At 47.1% G+C, this 26,961-nt stretch overlaps 1 protein-coding gene across 3 annotated transcripts; it reads left to right on the plus strand.

The window, feature by feature from the left end:
* Window positions 1-501: 501 nt before the first annotated feature.
* Window positions 502-25,916, plus strand: GPRC5A (G protein-coupled receptor class C group 5 member A). Of its 3 annotated transcripts, XM_045364775.2 has the most exons (6): window positions 502-604; window positions 847-946; window positions 10,702-10,880; window positions 16,207-17,135; window positions 20,165-20,223; window positions 20,536-25,916. In XM_045364775.2, exons 4-6 carry the CDS (start codon window positions 16,214-16,216, stop codon window positions 20,620-20,622), a joined length of 1,068 nt encoding a protein of 355 aa, XP_045220710.2. In that variant the 5' UTR covers window positions 502-604; window positions 847-946; window positions 10,702-10,880; window positions 16,207-16,213; the 3' UTR covers window positions 20,623-25,916. The 3 variants fall into 3 exon arrangements, with proteins under 3 accessions (XP_045220710.2, XP_045220709.2, XP_005570246.3); XM_045364774.2 differs by lacking the exon at window positions 847-946; XM_005570189.4 differs by lacking the exons at window positions 847-946; window positions 10,702-10,880.
* Window positions 25,917-26,961: the final 1,045 nt, after the last annotated feature.

Here is a 26,961-nt window from a genome sequence, read left to right on the forward strand (position 1 = left end):
AGGCTAAGCTAAGGGCCAAAGAAAGTGGAGGAAGGCTGGCTTGTCCCGCTGGACTTCACGGCGGAGCTGCTGCAATCTCGCAGGCTGGGCTCCTGCCCGAGGTGGACCCGAGTGCCTGCGGGGAGGCGGGTGTGGCTCCTCTGGGAGGTGACAGCTGGCGGGGCCCGTTCGGATCTGGTCTGCTCCGGCTCCCCTGTCGTAGCCGGCGCCCTGGAACCAGCGCATGAGCACGTCTCGGAGGAGTCCGATGCGCTGGGTAGGGCCGGGTGGTCACCCCCGCCCCGCTTCCAGGGGTGACTGTGCCTCTGACGTCAGATGGCTTTTGGGTCATTCCTTGGCACCAGGGCTTTATTTTCATAACAGCATGAAGTGCCGTGAAACTGGAATAGGCGTGTCCTCTGCCTCGACCCTCCCCCGCCCCTTGTCCCTCTGCTCACCCCTCGCTCCTTCCCTCCCTCCGGCGAGGGCCGCCTTTATAACAACTGCTCGGAGCGGGAGAGCGGGATAGCTGTCCGAGGGCGCCCCCAGCACTGAGGAGCTCGCCTGCTGCCCTCTTGCGCGCGGGAAGCGGCACCAAGTTCACGGCCAACGCCTGGGCGCTAGGGTAAGTGAGGCGCCGGGAGCGCAGAGTGCTCGGGCCTCTGGATTTAAATCGTCTGGGGAGAGCAGGGCCTTGGGAGGGGTGGGATAGAAGAGGAGAGAAATCTTGGTAATGGAATACAGTTGGCTATGAGAAGAAAATTCCCTAGGAAACAGTTCCTCTAGTTTAACAACTTAAATTTTTTTTTTTTTTTTTTTTTTTTTTTTTTTTTTTTTTTTTTTTTTTTTCCTTTGCGGGTTTCCCAGACTAAGATAGACGCGGAGAGCAAAGAGATGATCAGGGTAATAGTTTCTGCTCGGACACATTCTACAAACTTTGAGTAGGTGGAATCCGGCCAGGCAGGAGGTGAGCGGCTCTGGGATCACTCTGAAGGAAAAGAATAGAGGGAGAGAGATCTCAGAGGACCCAAAGGAACTGGGAGTGGAGGGGGAGTGGGAAACAAGGGGCAGGGGCAGGAGGGAGGACACGGTGACAGCTGCTACTTTACCCAGATACTGCAAAAAGCCTTTCTGAGTTTTGCGAATTAGATCTGGAAGCCCATCCCTTTTCTCTTGATGTGTGTGGCGGTCAGTTCCACTCTGGTGTCCCTTGAGTTGCTCAGGAACCTGGGACAGAAGGAAGTTGAATGCGCACTAAGAGCTCACCTTCCACCCACAACTTTATAGAAAGGACTTGGGAATAGCGTAGATGCTGTTCAATCTGGTCCCTTAAACGTCCTTGGGGAAGGCTGGCAAATAGCTTTATTTTATTTTATTTTATTTTTTGAGACCATCTTTCCCTCTTGTTGCCCAGGCTGGAGTGCAATGGCCTGATCTCAGCTCACCACCACCTCTGCCTCCTGGGTTCAAGCGATTCTCCTGCCTCAGCCTCCTGAGTAGCTGGGATTACAGGCATGTGCCACCACACCTGGTTAATTTTGTATTTTTAGTAGAGACGGGGTTTCCCCATGTTGGTCAGGTTGGTCTCGAACTCCCGACCTCAGGTGATCCGCCTGCGTCAGCCTCCCAAAGTGCTAGGATTACAGGTGTGAGCCACCACGCCCGGCCACAAATAGCTTTAAACATCCATGGGAAAGGCTCGCACACAGCTCTAAACATCGATGGGAAAGGCTAGCCAACAGCTGAAACCTGTTCAGAATCAAGAAATTTGAAGGGCTTTCGATTCCTGACTTCTTTCCAGGCTGATTTTCTCCTCAGAGGCTTGTGTAAACAACACACCTGTTGAGGGGTTCGGCCGAATCAGCCACTGCTATGGGTTCATTCCTGAAGGGGAACACCAGTCACTTCAGATACAATGGGCTAGGGACCACCGGAGGGGTGAGGGCAAAGGGGGCATACAACCTCCAGGTTTGAATGCCGGTGTCTGCTAGGTGAGGGAAGGAATGAGGAGAAGGAATGGCCGGGAGGGGCGCTACCTGGGAGACAAGGGGCCCCTCCAAGGGTGCGGAGAGGTGAGTGCTTCAAGGGCAGAATAGAATGAGCAGAACCCTTTTGTTTCCTGGGAAGAGCTCTCAGCCTTGAGTCAGGAAGACTGATTTCTCCTCCCAGGTCCGCAGGAACAGGAAACTGTGATCAGCCAAGGGGCTGGGCCTGAGTTCCTCATAGGGATCTTGGGGAGGCCCCCAATTTCCTCTCCTGTGTTTAGATTCTAGCCCCTCTCTATCTGCACACGTCACCTTGGAAGTCCTCCTCAGAACTGGCTTTTTTTGTATTCTAGTCTTTAATGGTAATCAAAGACTACAAGGTATGAAGAACAATTTTGACGGCGTGATTTTATTCTTCTCATTCTGAGTCCGCTACTATTTAAAGTCCACAGATTAAGCTGAGGAATTCATATGGTGGTATAGTAAATAATAAATTGAATAGTATTTTTGCTTGAGGAGTCTTTGATTTCCTGAGTAGTTCAGGGTGTTAGTTTCTTTTGTTCTTATTTTTATTGCACTGTGGTCAGACTATATGGTCTGTACATTTCTTATTTTAGAATTCCAGATTTGCCTTTGTATTCTAAATCTGCTCATTTTTTGGCAAATGTTCCATTTGGCCCATGGACCATAGTTCCTATTAAGCAATCATAATAGAGTAGGGATGGCAAAATATGGTCCATGGACCAAATATGACCTATAGCCTCTTTTTGTAAATAAAGTGGTTTTTTTTTTTTTTTTAATTGTTTTTGTTTTTTTTGAGATGGAGTCTCACTCTTATCTCCAGCCCTGGCTGGAGTGCAGTGATGAGATCTCAACTCACTGCAACCTCCGCCTCCCTGGTTCAAGCCATTCTCCTGCCTCAGGCTCCCAAGTAGCTGGGATTACAGGCGCTCGCAACCATGCCTGGGTAATTTTTGTATTTTTAGTAGAGACGGGGTTTCACCATGTTGGCTAGACTGGACTCAAACTTCTGACCTCAGGTGATCTGCCTGCCTTGGCCTCCCAAAGTGCTGGGAGCATAGGCATAAGCCACCACCTGTAATCCACCATTTTACTGAAACACAGCAATGCTCATTTGTTTATGTATCATCTTTGCTGCTTTCATGCTACAAATGTGTGGCTTGCAGAGTCTAAATTGCTTCTAATCTGGCCCTTTACAGAAAATCTACGCTGATCACTGATATAGAGGATCTGAATTATATATGATTAGTAATGGAGATCTAATAAGATATGAAGACAGAATATTTCTATTAAAGTATCCATAGAACATTTACACAATTTTACCATGTTCTTATTCATATTGTATATTTTATCTTCAGTGTAGAGCATCCCTAATTATTGTAAAACAAGCTTTTTGGTCAATATAATGCCTTTTTACTTTGATTACAACTTTGTATGATATGAAAACCTCAACTTCTGCTTAATTATTTTACCTTGAATAACCTATTTAACTTTGTGTCTGACACATAATACTTATTAAATAAATATTACCTGTTAGTATTTCTTCTTTTTGAATTTATTTTCATTTCTTTCTGTTCTTTTGCTTTTAACTCTTGCGTATCTTTTTGTTTTAGGTTAGGTTCTTCTAGGTATGATATAGTTTAGTCTTTTTTTTTTTTTTTTTTTTGAGACAGAGTCTCGCTCTTGCCCAGGCTGGAGTGCAGTGGCGAGATCTGCAAGCTCCGCCTCCCGGGTTCACGCCATTCTCCTGCCTCAGCCTCCCGAGTAGCTGGGACTACAGGCGCCCACCACCATGCCCAGCTAATTTTTTTTGTATTTTTAGTAGAGACGGGGTTTCCCTGTGTTAGCCAGGATGGTCTTGATCTCCTGACCTTGGGATCCGCCCACCTTGGCCTCCCAAAGTGCTGGGATTGCAGGCAGGAGCCACCGTGCCTGGCCTTTTTTTTTTTTTTTTTTTTAAATAAAACAGTTACCATTTACATTTCTTGTAATAATAGTTTCTTGTTATTGTCATCTAATTTTAGGCCATATGGTTTGGTCATCTCCATCTCCTTCTGCATTACATAGTATATTTCATATTTTTAGATATACTAGGCAACTGAGTAGATGGTAGTGCCGTTCTCCAGGCTTGGAAAGATAAGCTTGTAAGGAGAGGTGATCAGTTTAGCTTTGAACTTGTTGGATCCAGTGAATATTACCCTTATGTATCAGAATAAGATATTTAAATGAAGGGATCTTTGAGAGCCTTAAGATAGTATACTAGTAGAGGGCTGGCGTGGTGGTTCACACCTGTAATCCCAGCACTTTGGGAGGCCAAAGCGGGCTGATCACGAGGTCAGCAGTTCAAGACCATCCTGGCTAACACAGTGAAACTCTGTCTCTACTAAAAATACAAAAAAAAAAAAAAAAAAAAAAAAAAAAAAAAAAAAAATTAGCCAGACATAGTGGCAGATGCCTGTAGTTCCAGCTACTCGGGAGGCTGAGTCAGGAGAATGGTATGAACCTGGGAGGCGGAGCTTGCAGTGAGCCAAGATCCCATTGGGCAACGAGTGAGCCAAAAAAAAAAAAAAAAAAAAAAGTAGTATACTAGTAGAGGACTTCACTTTATTTTCCTATTTTCTGGAAATTTCATTTCTTTGAATTCTGGGCATAAGAGATTTAGAAGCTATACTCAAAATATTAAGCTTTATTTTTAAAAAATGATTTCCAGTATTTCACTTTACATTCACATTACTCGAGTCTACATGCTTTGTTTAGAGTGACAGGAAGATGGTAATACGCCTAGGGAACTACCTGGAAGTGTAGAAATTAGAATGAACACCGTGGTTATACTTGTTTTGATCTGTCTGTGGTGCTATCATGACTTATTTTCTCTCATTATTACATAGAAACTCAATTCATGTTATTCAGATGTTATTCATAAGTTATTGCCATGATTAATCCCTTTGATGTCATCAGAATTGGGATGGCTACCCAGAATAGGGGATCCTGGAGATTTCCCTGTAGTCACTTTGCATTTATAATTAACCCTTTATCAAGGACAGAGGGATTTCTGTGGGACTTCTCCCTTAAAAGAACTCAGCCTGAGTGGAAATATGAGGATTAACATCAGCACATATTCGTCTTCAAAAAATTTTCCTCGCCATTACTCACACTTACTAATAAATAACTTGCTTTGGGTAAATATTCAGCACTCAGTCTTAGTCCAAAGCATTTGCTCAGCACTCACTGCATAGAGTACAGAGTAAGGGGGATACCAACAAATACAAGTTTGCTCTATTTTCTTAAGAAGCTTGTTTTCTGATAGGCAGCTCAGCACTGATATTAATTTGTAATATATAACACAGATATGGAAAAACTTGAGTGCCAAGAAATATTTAATTGTAAAAACTATGAAGAGATCAACACATTTAGAGTGCAATAGGATTTCAAGCCTAGGTGTGATGGCTCATGCCTGTAATCCTAGCACTTGGGAAGGCTGAGGCGGGTGGATCACTTGAGCCCAGGAGTTCGAGACCAGCTTGGCCAACATAGCAAAACACTGCCTCTACTAAAAATATAATAATTAGCCAGGTGTGGGGGCGCATGCTTGTAATCCAAGCTACTTAGGAGGTTGAGGCACAAGAATCACTTTAACCCGGGAGGCAGAGACTGCAGTGAGCTGAGATTGTGCCACTGCACTCCAGCCTGGGCGACAGAGCAAGACTTTGCCTTAAAAAAAAAAAAAAAAAAAAAAAAAAGCTATAGAATTAATAGTAATAATAATAATAATTCAAAAAACTCATGATAGAGGTTAAATCTTGGGCAAAGTTTTGCAGAAATATGGTAAGTGGATCATAAACAGGAGGGAGAGGATCTTTCTGGTTAGGAGAATAATTCATGTGTTGAGGCAAAGAGCACGAGAAGACCTTAAATGAACCCAAATTCCCTTCCAGACGGAAAATACAGAACTCTAGGAAGATTTGCTTGCCTGGCATAGAGGTGGAGGGTTGCTTGTTTTAGAGACTTCTCAGCAAGCCAATGCTTGAATATATGGTGGTTTACATGGAGAGAGGTTGGGGTCAGGGAGAAAAGCTCTAGAGGTGATGACAGTGATTTAGAGGTGAAAAGGAGGATTGAATTACAATGATGACTACTCACGAAGAGCTATTCTTCCTGACCATGTGACACTGGACATGTACCTTACTCTCTCTCAGTTAGGTTTCTCACCTATAAAATGGGCTATAGGAATGTTAAATGAGATAATGGTTGTAAAAGCATATAAATGATGGAACATGTGTAAAAAACACATAACTGCTCAGCATAGTGCCTGACTCATAATAGGACTTAGGAGGTGACCGTGGTTGTCATTATTCTTACTCATAATTACATCATGACTGTTATTACTACTGCCTGAATGTAGCAATTCGAGAATACAGAGAAAATGAACATGCTAGCAAGTCACACATTTTCAGGGCTGGGCTGGTGCAAAGACACATTTTGACAGAATGGGAGAAATCCCATAGGGAGGGAGAAATCTCATAGGAAGGAAGACAAAGTCAGTTTGTCTTTGCAAGGTTCCAGGCCCTAGGTAGCTGGGATTACACCTACTTGGGAGGCTGAGGCAGATGCTCTGGGAAGGACTGCATAGAATCAGCATGGGCAACCTTCCAGGCCTAGTCATAAGCAACTCTAGACACTTCCCATCTCTCTGGTCATGAAGAGGAGTCTCAGGTTAGAAACCCAAAGCGGGAGACTCATCACATGTTCACGTTTGTCCCTGCACAGTGGTCAGTGCTGTGTGTCAGTCAAGGTCATGTCTAGAGTCAACGCTGCTCCAGGAGCCTCTGGCTTTGTCCTTCAGGCGGGCAGTCCCCTGGTGTGCCTCTTCTTCCGACCCTTCAACCTTACCTCCAGCCCTGGCTTTTAGTTTGGATAGGAGTTTGTGGCACATATTCTTTTAATGACAGGAGATGGGGCAAGAGTGAGGATGAGGGGGAGAAAGAAAGATCTGGAAGTTTTGTACATGAACGGTGGAGCTGAGCATGAGCTCAGACCACGTAGTTCAGCAGCGCATCCTGCATTTTATAGATGAGAGGAGGCTTTGAGAGGTCAAGCGACTTACTTGTTCACACAGCCTGGCAGCTGAAGCCCCTTCTCCCTAAAGGGGAGGAGGAACAGAGGGCTTGGAGTTGAGCCCAAGAAGTGACTTATCCCTCATTTTCCTTTCCTCCCTCTTCCTCTTGTTCTTATTCTTCCCTTCCCTCTCCCCCACTGGTTTTTTAAAGCCTTTCTTTTGAGGCTGGGCATGGTGGCTCATGCCTGTATAATCCCAGCAATTTGGGAGGCCGAGGTGGGTAGATCATCTGATGTCGGGAGGTCGAGACCAGCCTGACCAACATGGAGAAACCCCATCTCTACTAAAAATACAAAATTAGCTGGGTATCTTGGCGCATGCCTGTAATCCCACCTAGTCGGGAGGCTGGGGCAGGAGAATCACTTGAACCTGGGAGGTGGAGGTTGCGGTGAGCTGAGATCATACCACTGTACTCCAGTCGGGGCAACAGCAGTAAAACTCTGTCTCAAAAAACAACAACAACAACAACAACAACAACACCCCCCCCCAAAAAAAAACCCCAAAAAACACCTTTCTTTTATGCCTAATTCATTCCAAAAGGGCTTAAGACAGCAACAAGTGATTCCAGGGTCTCAGCTGTGGGCATCTTTGTGTTACTGGATGGCTGTGTGTTAACTGTTAGCAGCTGGAATAAGTGAAGAGGGTCTCGTTCTAATATTCAAAGTCCTTTGCTCATGCCCATGGCCAGAGGCTACTCATGCTGAAACATTACCATCTCCTTCCAAAGTGCAGGGTTTAGTCACTGAGTACTGGGTGGAGCACATGACTGGATCCCAGTTAATCCCTTCCTGCTTACCAGTAAAACCTCAGGATTCATGCTTTCATGGGAGCCACCTGTGGCCACTAAGATAGGAGCGGGATGCCAACATGGCCAGGCGCTCCTAATCTCAGACCCAAAGTGCAATTTTTGGCAGCCCATGTGAGAAGGAGGGTGGGAGGAAGGGTGTTTAGACCTAAGGATAGCAGCCTGAGGGTTTGAGAGGAAACCAGGCGCAGCCCATCCTATCCTATCTCACGAGCAGCCCGTCCTCCTCCTGACTCCCCTTACGCCACACACTGAGCGCCATTCTCTTGCTGCCTCATCCATTCTGGTTAGGTACTTACTGAGCATCAGGTGCTAGGCAAGTGGCTGGGGAGAGAGAACTTTTAATGACTCAGTCTCCAGTCTCCGCCTGCACAGAACCTTTGAGTCTAGAGGGAAACACAGACTTACTGACAGACTGGGTTGTGTAACAAGCGCTATGGGAGGAAAAGCTGAGAGTGTCTGAGAGTTTATGAGATGTGTGTCTCATCAGACTTGGGCATCAAAAAAACCAAAAAACAAAAAAACTATCCTGGAGGAAAGGACATCTAGTCAAGTGGAGGGGTGGGGTCCATTTGGTCTTTATAGGAGCAAGTTCTTTGTTGACTGGACTCTAGATCTCCCTTCCTTTGACTTTGGTTACAAATAATATCCAAACCACACCGCTAGTCTCATTCTCTTTTCTCCTTCCTGCTCCAACCCTTTGCTGCTCTCCCAGGCTGTTTCTCTAGCTCCAGACAGTTCATATTCCTAAATGCTGATTGCTTCTCTTTTCCCTCTCATATGCTGCTTTCTAGAAATCCTTTTCAGTTGTTCAGAAGCCTGTCCTTCTCTTCCAATCCCCTGGTGTCGTTCCCTTACGTGGGTCATTCTCTGGGCAACACGGTAACCTTTCAGTGCGGACTCGCTTATTAATAACTCCAGTGAGTTTTATTTTCCTCTGACTAAATTCAAAGTACTCAGAACATTTTAGACTTGTTAAGCAATCCCTGTCAGCTTAGGGATGGGGTGGGGGAGGCTAACAGAGGTATATTAAGAATGATAATTCCGGGTACAGTGGCTCACGCCTGTAATCCCAGCACTTTGGGAGGCTGAGACGGGCGGATCACGAGGTCAGGAGATCGAGACCATCCGGGCTAACACGGTGAAACCCTGTCTCTACTAAAAATACAAAAACTAGCCGGGCGAGGTGGCGGGCGCCTGTAGTCCCAGCTACCCGGGAGGCTGAGGCAGGAGAATGGCGTAAACCCGGGAGGCGGAGCTTGCAGTGAGCTGAGATCGCGCCACTGCTCTCCAGTCTGAGAGACACGGCAAGACTCTGTCTCAAAAAAAAAAAAAAAAAAAGAATGATTTCAAACTAATTAGTTATCCAGATTAAAAATTTACTAAGAAGGTTTTTTTTTTTTTAAAGACATTTGTGAGATAATTGGGAAATATGAATCCTAACTACATAGTTGATAATAAAGGATTCTTGTTAGTTATTAAAATATGGTTAAGAAGGAGTTTTTATATCTTTTAGAGAGACATTCTAGGCTGGACATAGGGGCTCACACCTGTAATCTCAGCACTTTGGGAGGCCGAGGGGGGAGGATCCTTTGAAGCCAGGAGTTCAAGACCAGCCTGGGGAACATAGCAAGACTCCATCTCTACAAAAAATAAAGATTAAAAACATTAGCCAGGTGTGGTGGCATGCACTTGTAGTTTCAGCTTCTTGGTGGGGTGCTGAGGTGGGAAGATACCTTGAGCCCAGGAAGTCAAGGCTCCAGTGAGCCACAGTCACACCACTGCACTCCACCCTGGGCGACAGAATGAGAACCTATCTCAAAAAGAAAAAAAAAAGGGCCGGGCATTGTGGCTCACGCCTGCACGCCTGTAATCCCAGCACTTTGGGAGGCCGAGTGGGGCGATCACCTGTGGTCAGGAGTTTGAGACCAGCCTGATCAATATGGAGAAACCCTGTCTCTACTGAAAATACAAAATTAGCTGGGTGTGGTGGTGCATGCCTGTAATCCCAGCTACTCAGGAGGCTGAGGAAGGAGAATCGCTTGAACCTGGGAGGTGGAGGTTGCGGTGAACTGAGATCACGCCACTGCACTCCAGTCTGGCAACAAGAGTGAAACTCTGCCTCAAAAAGAAGAAAAAAATACACATACTATTTATAGATAAAATTATATGGTGTCTGGGACTTGCTTAAAAATAGTCTAGGGAGTGGGGTAGGGGATGCAGATGAAACAAAATTGGCCATATAGGAATAATTTTTGAAATGAAGTGCTGGATACATGGGACTCTATTATAAAACTTTCTATAATGAAAGCAAGTTTTTTAAAAAAATGTTTAATATTTTAAAAATAGAGACATGGTCTTATTCTATCTCCCAGGCTGAAGTGCAGTGATGTGATCATAGCTCACTGCAGCCTCAAAATCCTGGGCTCAAGCAATCCTCCTACCTCAGCCTCTTGAGTAGCTGGGACTACAAGTGTGCCCCACTGCACCTGGCTAATTTTTACATTTTTATTTTTCTAGAGACAGTGGTCTCACCATCTTGCCCAGGCTGGTCTTGAACTCCTGGGCTCAAGAGATCGGCCCGCTTTGGTCTTCCAAAGTGCTAGGATTAAAGGCATGAGCCACTGCGCCTGGCCGAAATAATGTTTTAAAGCACTTCAAGAACTGTTTCTCCATTCCCGCTTGCATGATTGGGAGGTGGGAGGTGGAGGTGAAATTTGGGGAAATTGTTTACTTCTTCTCTTTACACCCACTGCCATTGCTCTTGTTGGATCCTGGTCTGTGGGTGCTGTAAGACCCTGAGACACAGCACCCTCTTCCGCAACTGCACAGGAAGAGGAGCCTGTAGCTTCTAGATGGGGGCTCTGCCTTACCGTCTGTCTGTCCAGTACCAGAACTGTTCTTGAGGCAAACACCACATCAATCTCTGTCAAGATTTAGAGTCATCAGGTTCAAAGTCCCTCATAACGACCAGGTAATTATGATTAACAGCTACTTGTCCACCAACAGTAATACCTGATGGGTGGGGAAGGAGCAGTTGGTAGGGAGGGGCAGGGAGAGGGAGAGATCAAAGGGAAGAGGGAAATACCTTTCCTGCTAGACATCGCCCTGGTGATTAATCTGCCGGGGTGTGGAGAGACTACAGTGAAGTGCACAGGGCCTGAGTTCCTTCCCCACGCAGCCCTTGAGTGAGGCAGTGTCTTCCTCTTCCACATTCACGGTGTAGCCTGGGAGAGCCCTCATACCTCCCCTTTCCCATGTCAAAGAGGGGATCAAAGAGGGGACATTTGTAGGCAAGGCGGATCAGAGTTGGGCGCTTGGATTGCAGGGGCTGCCGATATCTGAACCTCATTTGCCTTTTTCTCCTGTTTCTCGTTCTGCACTGCCCTGTAGAGGTATAGCCCATTCTTTGTGCTCTGCTGGTGGTAGTGATGGCTGTGGTGTAGATTCCAGGAGGCCAGACTGTGCAGGTGACAGACCCACTGTGAGGGAAGGTGGGGGGAGGCCCACGGCCATAGTGACAGGTGCCATCCGTCTCTCTCTTCTACTGTGGTAGGGAACGTGTCTGTTTCCCCCTTTACCACTGAGTGCTTAGAGCAGTGATCAGCACAGAGTGGTGCTCGGTAAATATCTGTTGAATGAATGACTACATACAATAAAGTTAAGCTTGGAGAGCCAAATTTATTAAAATTCAGGAAGATTGATTTAAGCTATATCTGGTGTCACTTTAACACACTATACATAATATTGTGATAATATATATTCATATGATATTCTTATGTGTATCATACATATTTATGCATATGCATATATTTTATATATGCATATATTATATATACATATGTGTATATTTTATATATACATATACATATGTGTATATTTTATATATACATATACATATGTATATTTTGCATGTATACATATACATATGTACAATCTTTTCCTACTTGCTATGTGAATTAAATAATTTTGGTAAGATGACTATCTCTTCTAACGGAAAAGATAATTTCGTGGGTTTTTTTTGTTTTTTTTTTTTTGAGACGGAGTTTCATTCTGTCGCCCAGGCTGGAGTGCAGTGGCATGATCCCTGCTTACTGTACCTCCGTCTCCTGGGTTCAAGCGATTCTTCTACCTCAGCCTTCCGAGTAGCTGGGATTACAGGTGCGTGCCACTATGCCTGGCTGATTTTTTTTTTTTTTTTGAGACGGAGTCTCGCTCTGTCGCCCAGGCTGGAGTGCAGTGGCGCGATCTCGGCTCACTGCAAGCTCCGCCTCCCGGGTTCACGCCATTCTCCTGCCTCAGCCTCCCGAGTAGCTGGGACTACAGGCGCCCACAACCGCGCCCGGCTAATTTTTTGTATTTTTAGTAGAGACGGGGTTTCACCGTGGTCTCGATCTCCTGACCTTGTGATCCGCCCGCCTCGGCCTCCCAAAGTGCTGGGATTACAGGCGTGAGCCACCGCGCCCGGCCCGGCTGATTTTTGTATTTTTAGTAGAGACAGGATTTCACCATGTTGGCCAGGCTGGTCTCAAACTCCCGACCTCAGGTGATCTGCCTGCCTCAGCCTCCCAAAGTGCTGGAATAATAGGCATGAGCCACTGTGCCCGGCCAAGAAGGTTGTTTTTTCTGCTCTAAGGAAAGAGGCAGGATTCAGTGGATGCTTCGTATCTTTTCCTGCTTCCCAACCCAGTTCTTCCTCTTGTTTTGGATTTCTTGCTGCATCATCTCTATCCCTCTTTAGGGCTGGAGGTGACCTCTGCGAGCCTTCTCTTCCTCTAACTCTGGCCTCTTTCCTGCCACACCATAGTTCTCTTCTAGTCCATTCAAAACTTTTTAATGCCACGTGAACAATCTCATTGGGAAACAAAAAAACTCAAGAAAAAATATTCCATGCCCAAAAAGCATGGAACACAACAGAAAGAATAGTGTAGAAGACACTTAAAGAAGCAATAAAATAATTTGAATGACATTGTTGAGAAACTGGACCTAGAGCTATGTCTAGCCTTGTTGAAGCTCAACATCTTATTCGACATTGACTTTGGAATTTGCGAGCCACCTGTTTTGAGGAAATGGGGTCACTCCTTTCTCTTTTCCAATTTCCCAATTTATCTTCCCACTTGTGCCCTGAATCCTGAGGATTTAGATTTCCTAGGGGTATGCTCAAGGAGCTGGGTCTACAATTCACACGAAGGTTGTAGGGGCAGAGAAAGAAGCCTTTCACCTGACAGATTAAGGACAGATATATGGGAAGTAAACTGTTACACGGCCAGTGGATTCCTGATGATCCGAGTAAGTAGATTTCTCGCTTTGTAGATGGTCTATTACTGGGATTTCCTATCCTCCTGGGCTGAACTAGGAGGATGGAACCAGGGTCATAATGAGGCATCTGATGAGGGCAGGGATAGGGAGAGAGAGAAAGAGAGGTAGAGAGGAGAGAGAGAAGGATATCTCAGATCTCATTTTAAGGCTAATTTGAGAGGAGATACCTAGAGTACTTGAGAGCTTGGGTCCTGGCACTAGACGACCTGGATTCAGATCCTGGCTCTGCCATTTCCTGGTTGTATGATGTAGGGCATGTAACTTGACTTCTCTGCCTCAGTTTCCTCATCTGTAAAATAGGGATAATAGTTTTGCCTCATAGGGTTGCTATGAAATGAAGTAAGTAATGTATACATAGAGTGATTAGAAGTCAAAATTCGAGGCCGGGTGGGGTGACTCAACACCTGTAATCCCAGCACTTTGGGAGGCCGAGGCAGGAGGATGGCTTGAGCCCAGGAATTTGAGACCAGCCTGGGTAACATGGTGAAACCCCATCTCTACAAAAAAAATACAAAAATTAGCTGGGTGTGGTGGCGCATGCCTGTAGTCTCAGCTACTCAGGAGGCTGAGGTCAGGGGAGGATGGCTTGAGCCCAGGAGGTGGAGGTTGCAGTGAGTTGAGATCGCGCCACTGCACTCCAGCCTGGGTGACAGAGCGCGAGGCTCTGTTCCCCCCACCTCCCAAAAAAAGGAGTAAACATTGGAGCCATACTAAAAATTAGCATGTTAGCTATGAAGATTATTTTTTGTTTGATTACCTGCTGTTTATGTGCCATCCAGGACTTTCATCTTTACAGGTAGCCAATTTAGAGCTGGTTATGACAGACGAGACCCCTTTCATAATTTTTTGGAATTAATGGAGCCATCTTTATACATCTTAAGGAGGAGGCCGGGCACGGTGGCTCACACCTGTAATCCCAGCACTTTGGGAGGCTGAGGCGGGCGGATCACCTGAGGTCGGGAGTTTAAGACCAGCCTGGCCTACATGCAGAAACCCCGTCTCTACTAAAAATACAAAATCAGCCGGACGTCGTGGCGCATGCCTGTAATCCCAGCTGCTCAGGAGGCTGAGGCAGGAGAATTGCTTGAACCTAGGAGACGGAGGTTGCGGTGAGCCAAGATTGTGCCATTGCACTCCAGCCTGGGCAAAAAGAGCGAAACTCCGTCTCCAAAAAAAAAAAAAAAAAAAAACCAAATCTTAAGGAGGAGGGGCAGAATCATTCTGAGACCACAGAGCCTAAGAAGAGGACGCAGCCACTGGCTCGGAAGGGAATGCTTGGCCTTCTTTTTTTTTTTTTTTTTTTTTTGAGACGGAGTCTCGCTCTGTCGCCCAGGCTGGAGTGCAGTGGCCGGATCTCGGCTCACTGCAAGCTCCGCCTCCCGGGTTCATGCCATTCTCCTGCCTCAGCCTCCCGAGTAGCTGGGACTACAGGCGCCCGCCACCTCGCCCGGCTAGTTTTTTGTATTTTTTAGTAGAGATGGGGTTTCACCGTGTTAGCCAGGATGGTCTCGATCTCCTGACCTCGTGATCCACCCGTCTCGGCCTCCCAAAGTGCTGGGATTACAGGCTTGAGCCACCACGCCTGGCCATGCTTGGCCTTCTGTAGAAAAATCTACCATTCAGAGACCATCCTGGCGAACACGGTGAAACCCCATCTCTACTAAAAATACAAAAAAAAAAAAAGTTAGCCAGGCGTGGTGGTGGCGTGGTACCAGCTCCTCGGGAGGCTGAGGCAGGAGAATCACTTGAACCCGGGAGGTGGAGCTTGCAGTGAGCCGAGATTGTGCCACTGCACTCCAGCCTGGGTGACAGAGCAAGACTCCATCTCAAAAAAAAAAAAAAAAAAAAAAAAAAAAAGAAAAATCTGCCATCCAGATGACTCCTCTTAACCATGAGAGACTAGGATGCTTACAAATAACTGGATCAGGGCCAAAGGTAGAGGCTGCGAAATTATGATTAAAGTGTTAACTTCAAGCTTAGATAGTTCCATGTTCACTAATTCCTAAGAAAACACTAGCAAAAAAAAATCAGGATCCCTGGCAGGTTATTTGTAATATATATATATATATTTCAAGAGACAGGGTCTTGCTCTGTTGCCCAGGCTGGGGTGCGGTGATGTGATCATTGCTCACTGCATCCTTGAACTCCTGGGCTCAAGTGATCTTCCCACCTCAGCCTTTTGAGTAGCTGGGACTACAGGTGCGTGCCACCATGCCCAGCTAATTTTTCTTTTCTTTTTTTTTTTTTTTTGAGACGGAGTCTTGCTCTGTTGCCCAGGCTGGAGTGCAGTGGCCAGATCTCGGCTCACTGCAAGCTCCGCCTCCTGGGTTCACGCCATTCTCCTGCCTCAGCCTCCCGAGTAGCTGGGACTACAGGCGCCTGCCACCTCGCCCGGCTAGTTTTTTGTATTTTTTAGTAGAGACAGGGTTTCACCGTGTTAGCCAGGATGGTCTCGATCTCCTGACCTCGTGATCCGCCCGTCTTGGCCTCCCAAAGTGCTGGGATTACAGGCTTGAGCCACCGCGCCCGGCCCTAATTTTTCATATAAAGATGGAGTCTTGTTACATTGCCCAGTCTGGTCTCAAACTTCTGAGAGCAAATGATCCCATTGCCTCAGCCTCCCGAGGTGCTGGGATTATAGTAGCATGAGCCAACACCTCCAGCCCTGTGAAGTTTTTTGAAATTAAGCTTCAAAATACCTCTTCAGAGTGTTCAGGTTCTCTGGCTTTAAGGTAACTATTAAGATAGTTTAACTGGGGGAAGGGACACACGAGATTTCTTCCTGTTCTTCAACAGGTTTTAGAATTTACTACAGGAGATAGGGGAAAGTTAGTAGCTTTACTTAATGTAGTAAGCTCAAAGTCAAAACCCTGGCTAAACAGGCAAAATTCGTTTCCTAATCCTTTTTTAGTCTTCTATGTCTGAGGACTGTGTTAGGAGACTCACCACCTTCTCCCCACACCAACATTCCTTTTCTGCAGGTCCAGAATGGCTACAACAGTCCCTGATGGTTGCCACAGTGGCCTGATATCCAGGTACCACAGACTTTGTGATAAGGCTGAAGCTTGGGGCATCGTCCTAGAAACGCTGGCCGCAGCGGGGGTTGTGACCTCGGTGGCCTTCATGCTTGCTCTCCCACTCCTCGTCTGCAAGGTGCAGGACTCCAACAGGCGAAAAATGCTCCCGACTCAGTTTCTCTTCCTCCTGGGTGTGCTGGGCATCTTTGGCCTCACCTTCGCCTTCATCATCAGACTGGACGGGAGCACGGGGCCCACACGCTTCTTCCTCTTTGGGATCCTCTTCTCCATCTGCTTCTCCTGCCTGCTGGCTCATGCTCTCAATCTGACCCAGCTCGTCCGGGGGAGGAAGCCCCTCTCCCTGTTGGTGATTCTGGGTCTCGCCGTGGGCTTCAGCCTCGTCCAGGATGTCATCGCTATTGAATATATTGTCCTGACCATGAATAGGACCAACGTCAATGTCTTTTCTGAGCTTTCCGCTCCTCGTCGCAACGAAGACTTTGTCCTCCTGCTCATCTATGTCCTCTTCTTGATGGCGCTGACCTTCCTCATGTCCTCCTTCACCTTCTGTGGTTCCTTCACGGGCTGGAAGAGACATGGGGCCCACATCTACCTCACGATGCTCCTCTCCATTGCCATCTGGGTGGCCTGGATCACCCTGCTCATGCTTCCTGACTTTGACCGCAGGTGGGATGACACCATCCTCAGCTCTGCCTTGGCTGCCAATGGCTGGGTCTTCCTGTTGGCTTATGTTAGTCCTGAGTTTTGGCTGCTCACAAAGCAACGAAACCCCATGGATTATCCTGTTGAGGATTCTTTCTGTAAACCTCAACTCATGAAGAAGAGCTATGGTGTGGAGAACAGAGCCTACTCTCAAGAGGAAATCACTCAAGGTACAGACACAGCCTGGCTAGGCAGAGAATCCCTTGTAGAAAGGTGGGGGAGAATCATAGGATGTTATAACTGTAAGGAACATGCAAGATTTTCCAGATTATACTCTTGATAGACTAGGTAAGTTCCTTAAGGCTCAGATCTTTCTTAAAATCATCCAGCCTGTTAGAGACAAGTAGAACAAGAAGCTGGCCTCTGGATCTTTACTGAGTACTTTGTACAATTGGTGTAGACAGGGGAGAGCCCTCCTCACTTCCCCTTTCTTGTGGTGTAATTTCCTGTGGGGCAGAACACCTCAGAGCTTTCTGTGCATCAAAATAAGATGCAGCAAAGAAATAGAAAAGGGATAACGAGACAAATTCCCAGCAATAAGTAGGTGAGATTGTGTTTTTTGTAAAAGATAGCGAGGCATTCCTTCCAGAAATGTAGAGCCTTTGTAGATTTCAGTGCATGAAACCAAGCCATGATTTCCTGCAGTGATCACAGAGCAGAGAAGGGAGAAAGCCCTTTTATCACAAACCAGCAGGATGTCTTCTTAAAATTGGTAAGGATTCTGGTTTAGTGCAAAGAACCACATTTTTTTGTGTGTGCTTCTGGGCCCATGGGAAGGAACAGATCATAGCTGACATACAAGAATCAAATGATTCAGGCCAGGCATGGTGGCTCACGCCTGTAATCCTAGCACCCTGGGAGGCTGAGGTGGGAGGATTGCTTGAGCCCAGAAGTTTGAGACCAACTTGGGCAAAATAGCAAGACCTCATCTCTATTTAAAAAAAAAAAAAAAAATCAAATGATTTTGCTCTTGTCTGGAGTTGTGAGAAGCCAGATATTCTCGTGTTGTTTTCATAAGCAAAAGAGGCTAAACTGATGGCCAGAAAGTGCCCCTGCTCATAGGGACCTAATCATTGGTCTCCAGGGTTACCCTGACCTTTATGTCTAATCACAGGGAGTGGGTGGTTTTGGGATAGGAATAAGGAACCTCCAAGGCCACGTTCTTAGCGCCAGCTAAAAATAGGTCTTTCCTTTGCTCTTAAGCCTGAGGTGTGGAACTTCCTGGTGCTACTCACTGCAACTGTGGTCCCTTTCTAGGGCACTTGGAAGTCTGAAGGGAGGTTATTGAACCACCCAGCCCCTCCTGTCCGTTCCGTGGCTTCACTCCATCACCTCACTCCTGGACTTCCTGTTCTCATTCACTGACGAGTCTTCCTTCCTTCATTCATTTTATGGACCACTGTCAGCTTTCTCCCTTAAAATGCTGCTCTGGCCTCCATGTTTTGCTGCTCACTTTCCTCCCTGGGTCCCATGATCCACCCCATCCCATCAAATCCTTCCTGAGCCCTTCCACAGTTGGAACCAACAACCTCTGAAGCTTTGCTCTCAGTCCAGATAAACCAAGTCACCGCGCTTTCCTGCCTGTGCCCGTGCTCCAGGTGTGTCTGTCCTCTGCCTGGCGTAGCTGTCTCCCTCTTCTGCCCTTCTCCAGGATCAGGCATTCCCTAGTTACCCCTGGTACTCATTCCACCCTGTGCATCTGTAGGACTTTGAAATGCTCTTATCAGTGTCTGTCTCATTGCATTGTTATTTATGGGCCTGTCATATGTTCCTCACTCTCCAGCGTCAGCTGCAAGGAGGGATCATTCTGGTTAATCCTTATGTGCTTCACGATCTCTTACATAAAGGTGTTTAAGTGTTTATTCAGCAAATTGGGCAGGTAAATTTGGTGGGAAATAAACGAATTGCTTTGAATTGCATTCATGATGATTGCATGTGTTTATCCTTCTTTCCCAAGCCTCTGATTTTCCCCAAATACACAGAAAACAGTTGCTCATCAATCCTGCTCTTCCCAAAGAAAATGATACAAATATGTACATATTTTCCTTGTCAGGCAGTTAAGGAAATAGGTAAATCCCCAGTGAGATTCACTGTAGGTACACCCCTGGCCAGATTTATATCTGAAATGACTGGTTTTTATGACTTTTCTTTTCTTTTTTTTTTTTTTGAGACGGAGTCTTGTTGTGTTGCCCAGGCTGGAGTGCAGTGGTGCGATCTCTACTCACTGCAAGCTCCGCCTCCTGGGTTCATGCAATTCTCCTACCTCAGCCTCCCAAGTAGCTGGGACTACAGTCTCCCACCACCACGCCCGGATAATTTTTTGTATTTTTAGTAGAGATGGGGTTTCACCATGTTGGCCAGGATGGTCTTGATCTCCTGACCTCGTGATCCGTCTGCCTCGGCCTCCGAAAGTGCTGGGATTACAGGCATGAGCCACCACGCCCGGCTTAATTTTTTGTATTTTTAGTAGAGACAGAGTTTCACCGCGTTAGCCAGGATGTTCTCGATCTCCTGACCTTGTGATCTGCCTGCTTCGGCCTCCCAAAGTGCTGGGATTACAGGCATGAGAGCCACCGTGCCCGGTTCATTTTCTTTTTTTTTTTTTTTTTTTTTTTTGAGACGGAGTCTCGCTGTGTCTCCCAGGCTGGAGTGCAGCAGTGGCGTGATCTCGGCTCACTGCAAGCTCCGCCTCCCGGGTTCATGCCATTCTCCCGCCTCAGCCTCCCGAGTAGCTGAGACTACAGGCGCCCGCCACCACGCCCGGCTAGTTTTTTGTATTTTTAGTAGAGACGGGGTTTCACTGTGTTAGCCAGGATAGTCTCGATCTCCTGACCTCGTGATCCACCCGCCTCAGCCTCCCAAAGTGCTGGGATTACAGGCTTGAGCCACCGCGCCCGGCCTCCAGTTCATTTTCAAATGTGCTTTTGAAATGGTCCTAGGATGAGGTGGGGCTCTGGTGAAGTTCTGAAAAAGGGTGTCCCTAGTCATTATAGTTATTCATTCATTCAACCACTATTGTGTTTGCTTTGTGCCTGGTCCTAGGCTTGGGGACCTAGTCTCTCTCCCTGCAAGAAACTTAAGGTCTGCTGGAGAGACAGGCAGTTAAATGGGCAAGATGTCACATTGTGATCAGTGATACAACGGGGTGAACACAGGTGGGGGCCCCAGTGCTTTCATTTCTCCTCTCCCTCTGTTTCAGGTTTTGAAGAGACAGGGGACACGCTCTATGCCCCCTATTCCACACATTTCCAGCTGCAGGTACGTGATTTTTTTTTCTCCCTCTTCGTCAAAGGCATTAGCCCCTCAGGAACACTGATCCTTTGGAAACAGGCGATATTGCCATTCTGATGGCCCCTAGATGGCCACTTGAAGGAATGATGGGTCTTCTTTCCTCTAATTGGCCTCATGGGGTTAGTGGGGAAGAAGGAGAGCTTGGCATAGAGAGGACTTGGGGGTGGGAGGCCTGGGAGAAGGGGAAGGAATTGAGACTCCTGCCCAGACTGGAGACCTGTTGAGATGGCAGGAACTGGAGTGGGTTTCACGATATGATTGTTTCTTTTTCATAACCAGCCTCCCCAAAAGGAATTCTCCATCCCACGAGCCCACGCTTGGCCGAGCCCTTACAATGACTACGGAGGAAAGAAAGAGGGCAGCTAACTCTGTCCTGAAGACTGGGACAAACACAGCTGGGCGGCAGATCCAGCGGGAGCTCAAAGGGATGTGGGCGAAATCTTGAGTCTTCTGAGAAAACTGTACAATACGCTACGGGAAGAGCTTGCCTCCCTCCCACGTCAACCACAATTCTTCCATGCTGGGGCTGATGTGGACTAACACGACTCCAGTTCTTAGCGGCCTGTGGTGTTTTTTTTTTTTTTCTCATCCTTAGGATACTTCTTTTAAGTGGGAGTCTCAGGCAACTCAAGTTTAGACCCTTACTCTTTTTGTTTGTTTTTTGAAACAGGATCTTGCTCTGTCACCCAGGCTTGAGTGCAGTGGTGTGATCACAGCCCACTGCAGCCTCGACCTCCCGTGCTCGAGCAGTCCTCCCATCTCCGCCTCCCAAAGTGCTGGGACTACAGGCATGAGCCACAGCTCCCGGCCTAGACCCTTACTCTTGCTGTTACTTTCCATGGACTAAAGGTCTGGTCATCTGAGCGCACGTTGGCTCACACAGCTCTAGGGGCCTGCTCCTCTAAGTCACAGTGGCTTTTGTGAGGATTGCTTGGCCCAGAGAAGACCTGCACATCTGAACAAAAACAGCACAGGCCTGTCTCTCAACCCACTGGCCTGAATCTACACTGGAACCAACTTGCTGGCACCCCCGCTCCCCAACCCTTCTTGCCTGGGTAGGCAAGGCTAAAAGATCACCCTACATTTACTCATCTCTCTGGTGCTGCCCCACATTGGGCCTCAGCAGCTCCCCAGCACCAATTCGCAGGTCACCTCTCTCTTCTTGCACCGTCCCCAGACTTGCTGTCAATTCCCAGATCTAATCTCCCCCTACGCTCTGCCAGGGATTGTTTCAGACCTCACTGGCCCAGGCCCAGTTGCTCCTTGTCAGGAGAATTTGCAGATCATTCTTACTCTAAATTCCTGGGGCTGATACTTCTCTGTCTTGCACCCCAGCCTCTGTAAATAGATTTACCGCATTCACGGCTGCATTCTGTAAGTGGGCGTGGTCTCCTAACAGAGGAGTGTTCATTGTGTAATAAGTTATTCACCTGAGTATGCAATAAAGATGTGGTGGCCACTCTTTCACGGTGGTGGCAGCAGTTACCAGTAGTGAGCATTAGACGCTGGGGGAGAGAACACGGGCTGCCCTGCGAGCTTCATGTTGGAGCTGAAGTTCAAGTTCACTTCCTTTGGCTTTGTACTTGACCCTTCTTCATGTGTCTGTCCTGTTGCCTCTAAAACAAGTGTGTTTCCCCTAATTTTCGAGGTTGTCATTGGTGAGAGAGCCAGGATCGTCACGGGGCCTGAGGTTTTACTCCAGCAAGGCAGAGGAGTGGCAACCTTGGCTTGGGGTTTGGCAGCCCAGGAAAGGCAGGGAGGGGAGCTCAAGCCGGTTTCATGTTTCACCCAAGGTCTAATTGTGGGAGAGGACAAATCCAGATCCCCTATTTGACAGAATTAGTTCACAAATGTCTCTCGGCAAAGACATGATACTTAACCATGATAATTGACTTAATCCGAGAAATAGCTCGGTAGGGCAGAGCAATAGGAAATCTCTCTTTGGTTATGGAAAAAACATAATCCCTCTACACAGAAACTGAGTGACGTGTAAAAATGTGTAGCTAAGTCAGGGAGTTACTTCCTAAGAGCCTGACGCTCTGCTTTTCATCAAAAGGAAAAACCAGAGTGAGGCAGAGGCGAGGGAGGTGGAGGTGAACGGATGATGTGCTGAGTTAGGGATGTTTATATGCCACAAAGGTTTGGTTGGTAGGCTTTGCACTAAGATTAGCCTAGCTTTGTACTGAAAAGGGGGAAGGCCACATAGTGACACAGATCCGTCTGGTCTTTCCCAGGAGGTGTGACCTAATGAGGTTTGTTGTGAGAAGAAAGCAATGTGGTTTCACATATATTATCTATCATAGGCTAGGGACTCAAGAAATGCATATTCCCTCCCCACTTTCTTTCTTTCTTTCTTTTTTTTTTTAAGATAGAGTCTCACTCTGTCGCCCAGGCTGGAGTGCAGTGGCATGATCTCGGCTCACTGCAGCCTCCGCCTCCCAGGTTCAAGCGATTTTCGTGCCTCAGCCTTCTGAGTAGCTGGGATTACAGGAGTGCGCCACCACGCCTGGCTAAATTGTGTAGTTTAGTAGAGATGAGGTTTCACCGTGTTGGCCAGGCTGGTCTTGAACTCCTGATCTTAAGTGATCCTCCCACCTCGGCCTCCCAAAGTGCTGGAATTACAGGCGGGAATCACCGTGCCCAGCTTCCCTTTCATCTTTTCTTTCCTTCTCTGGTCTTCATACTACCAACAAAGCAAGGGAGGAGTAGTAAAAGGTAAAATCACAAAATACTCTGGATTGGCATTTTTTTGAGACAGGGTCTAGCTCTATGGCCCAGGTTGGAGTGCGGTGGCACAGTCATAGCTCACTGCAGCCTCAACCTCCTGTGCTCCAGTGATTCTCCTGCCTCAGTCTCCTGAGCAGCTGGGACCACAGACATGCACCATCACACTCGGCTAATTTTATTTCTTCAGAGATCACATGTGGTTTGAGGGAGGATAGGGAGGACAGGGTGTCAAGAACAGCATTTTTACCAAGTTGGTATAAAAATGAAACAGGATCCAGGCATGGGTCTTTACACTGATAGTTACAGTAAGTTTTAAAATCTGAGCAGCAATTTGAATCACTTCTTGAAAACCAAACACAAAAAATATATTTTTTGTAGAGTTGGGGGTCTTGCTGTGTCGCCCAGGTTGGTCTTGAACTCAAGAGATTCTCCTGCTTTGGCCTCCCACAAGTGCTGGGATTACAGGTGTGAGCTACTGCACCCGGCCTGCTTTCTTTTTAGGGAAAAGGATCTGTGGGAGCTTTTATCCCCATGACTGCCTTCCTCAAGTCAACCTCTTTCCCCAGAAATGGTATCATCTCTGGACTGTTGTTTCTCCTTGTTCCTTCTTCCTTTCTCCTCCCCCTCTCCTCCTCCTCCTTATTCTCCTTCTCCCCGCCCCGCCCCGCCCCGCCCCGCCCTCCTCCTCCTCCACCATGCTCGGCTAATTTTTGTATTTTTAGAGACAGGGTTTCACTATATGGGCCAGGCTGGTCTCGAACTCCAAACCTCGTAATCCACCTCCCTTGGCTTCTGAAAGTGCTGGGATTACGGGCATGAGCCACCGTGCCCTGCCCCATTGTTTCCCTTCTAAGAAACACAGTGGTCTCTGGAGCCCGCACAAGCAGGCCAGCCCTGCACTGAATGCCTGTTCTTGCCAGGTGGCCAAAGGTTGCTGCTCATTTGAGCAGTACCTGTCACCCCTCCTCCCCCTGCTGTGGCTGTTAACTCATCTTCAGGTCTCACACCTTCTGCACATAAATAAGCTCTTTATAAAAATTATTTTTTTTTACTCTTTCTTTTCTTTGGAGAGGGTACCAAAGGATTGCTATTCTGTTTAAGTAGGGACCGCTCATGGCCTGGAGGCTTTGGCATCTGAGAATCAAACTGGAGAAGAAGATTCCGAAGCCGTTATTGTCTCCATCCCTACCTGGGCTGAAATGGAATGTGCAAATGGAGTCCAGCCTGGTCCTTGGTTATTACCAGTTGATTGATGGCTGGGAGCCAAAGTGGCATCTCTTTGACCTAAACGGGCGATGATGAAATAAAACTCAACAGCCTTTCTCTCATCTTTCATAGTGAGATGCGAAATAGACCGTTTGTCTCTGCCTCTCATTTTAGACTGAGGCTGTCCAAAGCGACCATACCCCATGTTTCCACTAGATGGCGCTGACACTCCAGGCATCAACCTTCGGGGCCTCGGAGCCTTGCAAAGGCAGCCTCTTAAAGCCGCTTTCCTGTGTGGGGCACCAAGCTGAGCTGCAGACACCCAGTAGGCGCGAGGTAAATGCGTCCCATTTTAAGAGGCTTGTATTTATGAGCTCTTTGCTTCCTCCCTCCTACTATCTTTAAAGAATTGCTCTCCATCTCCTTTGGCAGAGTTCCTTTGCCCTTTGTCTTATTTTTGTGAAACCCTCCAAGGTATTTCCAGTCCATTTGCATGCAATCTGGCATCTTTATGGAGAACGGTCTCATATGCTGTTGTTGTTAACGTCGACTAGTATTTATGTGTAGAGAACACTGGCTGTTTGTCAGGAACAGTGTGCCAAAACAAAGAGTACGGCCCGGCCCTGGAAATGCATCAGCAAAACCCATTTCCCCCGTGCATTCATTCTGAGCTTCCTTCCTTCATTTCTAGACCTGTCATTACTGCTGAGAACTGGCCTGTGCCCAGCTGACCTTTCCCTTCCTTGCCCTGCTGTTGCCGCCAGGGTCTGCAGGTTTGCCACCGTTCCGGCCCCATTCTGAAACATGGGATTATTTCAGAATTGGAGGTGGCAGCTCCAGAAAAAAAAAAAAAAAAAAACCTTCTGGAGTGTTGACTGCTAAGATCCAGGAACCGGGAAATCAACCCCCAGTTTGTAGATTGCCCTCTTTGGAAATTCTGTGACCCAACCTCGTGGCTGTTTTCTGGAATTCCTTCTATCCCGGGCAGACAGTGCTGTGCCTTTCTTAACTTCAGGATGTTCCAAGGATGCTGCTGGATTGCGTGTGTGTGTGCCTGACCCTGATTTCTGCAACCTCCAGATTTCTTTCTTGACCCTTCAAAGTGGAACAGTCCAGTGACAAAAATTTTAGAGTTTGAGAAGGTCACAGAAATCCTCCAGTTGGTGCCTCCACAGTCTTCATTTTACAGAGGAACTCAGGCCTAATGGAGTTAATGCAACTAGATCAGGGTTTTGGTTCTGTGTTGTTTCTACCATCAGCACCTGTGTGCTCAGTTCGGACACTTTTCCCAGAGAAGTCTTGGAGTAGAGAATCCTACTCAAATGTCACTGTATATTTTAAGTGTTCCTCTCTTTTCCCTTTGCCTCCCCCATTGCCTTTTCTTCCCCTGATTTCTCCTCTGGTCATCTCCTCTCCCTTCGGCGTGTAAGCCATGGGAAGGGGATCGAGGGGAGGACAGCTTCTGGTTAAACACAGGTCCCTCTTCCACATCAAATGAACATTGGCTTCCTGGGACAGAAGGCCTTCAAAGGAGGGATTGCAAAGCAAGGCAAAGAGTTCTGTCTTCATTTTCCCCACCACCATGAGATAGGACTGACGGAGAGGGTGGTGGGGCAACACTGCTTAATGGATGCATTTTCACATCATTTCAAGTTTTAGCCCTCATGACTGTATTTTCTAATCAGAGACAATAACATTTTAAATAAAACAACGATAAAGAAGTCTGAGTCAGGTGGTAACATTTGTTGTTTTCAAGCACTATCTTTTGATATACTTGGTTTCACATCATAATGTATTCAAGGTTTCATCCAGTTCTTTTTTTTTTTTTTTTTTTTTTTTGAGACGGAGTCTCGCTGTGTCTCCCAGGCTGGAGTGCAGTGGCGTGATCTCGGCTCACTGCAAGCTCCGCCTCCCGGGTTCACGCCATTCTCCCGCCTCAGCCTCCCAAGTAGCTGAGACTACAGGCGCCCGCCACCACGCCCGGCTAGTTTTTTGTATTTTTAGTAGAGACGGGGTTTCACCATGTTAGCCAGGATAGTCTCCATCTCCTGACCTCGTGATCCACCCGCCTCAGCCTCCCAAAGTGCTGGGATTACAGGCTTGAGCCACCGCGCCCGGCCAGTTTCATCCAGTTCTTACATGCTCCCCTTTACTGAGATTTTCTTTAAAAACATTAAAAAATTTTTAAATGTAATTCTTTTTTCTTTTGAGATAGGATCTGGCTCTGTCACCCAGCCTGGAGTGCAGTGGTACGATCACGGCTCTCTGCAGCCTCGACCTCCTGGGCTCAGGTGGTCTTCCTCCTTCGGCCTTTCGAGTACTGACTGGGACCAGAGGTGCACGCCACCACACAATGCTAGTTAAAAAAAATTGTAGAGACAGGTTCTCCTTATGTTGCGCAGGCTGGTCTTGAACTGCTGGGCTCAAGCTATCCTCCTGCCTCTGCCTCCCAAAGTGCTGGGACTGCAAGCATGAGCCACCATGCCCAGCCTGATAGTTTATTTTCCATTCATCTTTTAACTTTTCTCACAGTTGACCAGATTCAGCCAGTCTTTTCAGGATCCAGTAAACAGTTAATTCTTCATTTTAATTATTTTTAAGACAGGATCTCGCTCTGTCGCCTAGGCTGGAGTGTAGTGGTGTGATCTCAGCTCACTGCAGCCTCCATTTTCTGAGCTCAAGCGATCCTCCCACTCAGCCTCCTGAGTTGCTGGGACTAGAGGCATGTGCCACCATGCTTGACTAATTTTTGAATTTTTTTTTTTTTTGTAG

This window comes from Macaca fascicularis, chromosome 11, assembly GCF_037993035.2.
Source record: "Macaca fascicularis isolate 582-1 chromosome 11, T2T-MFA8v1.1".
In the NCBI taxonomy this organism is placed as follows: Eukaryota; Metazoa; Chordata; class Mammalia; order Primates; family Cercopithecidae; genus Macaca; species Macaca fascicularis.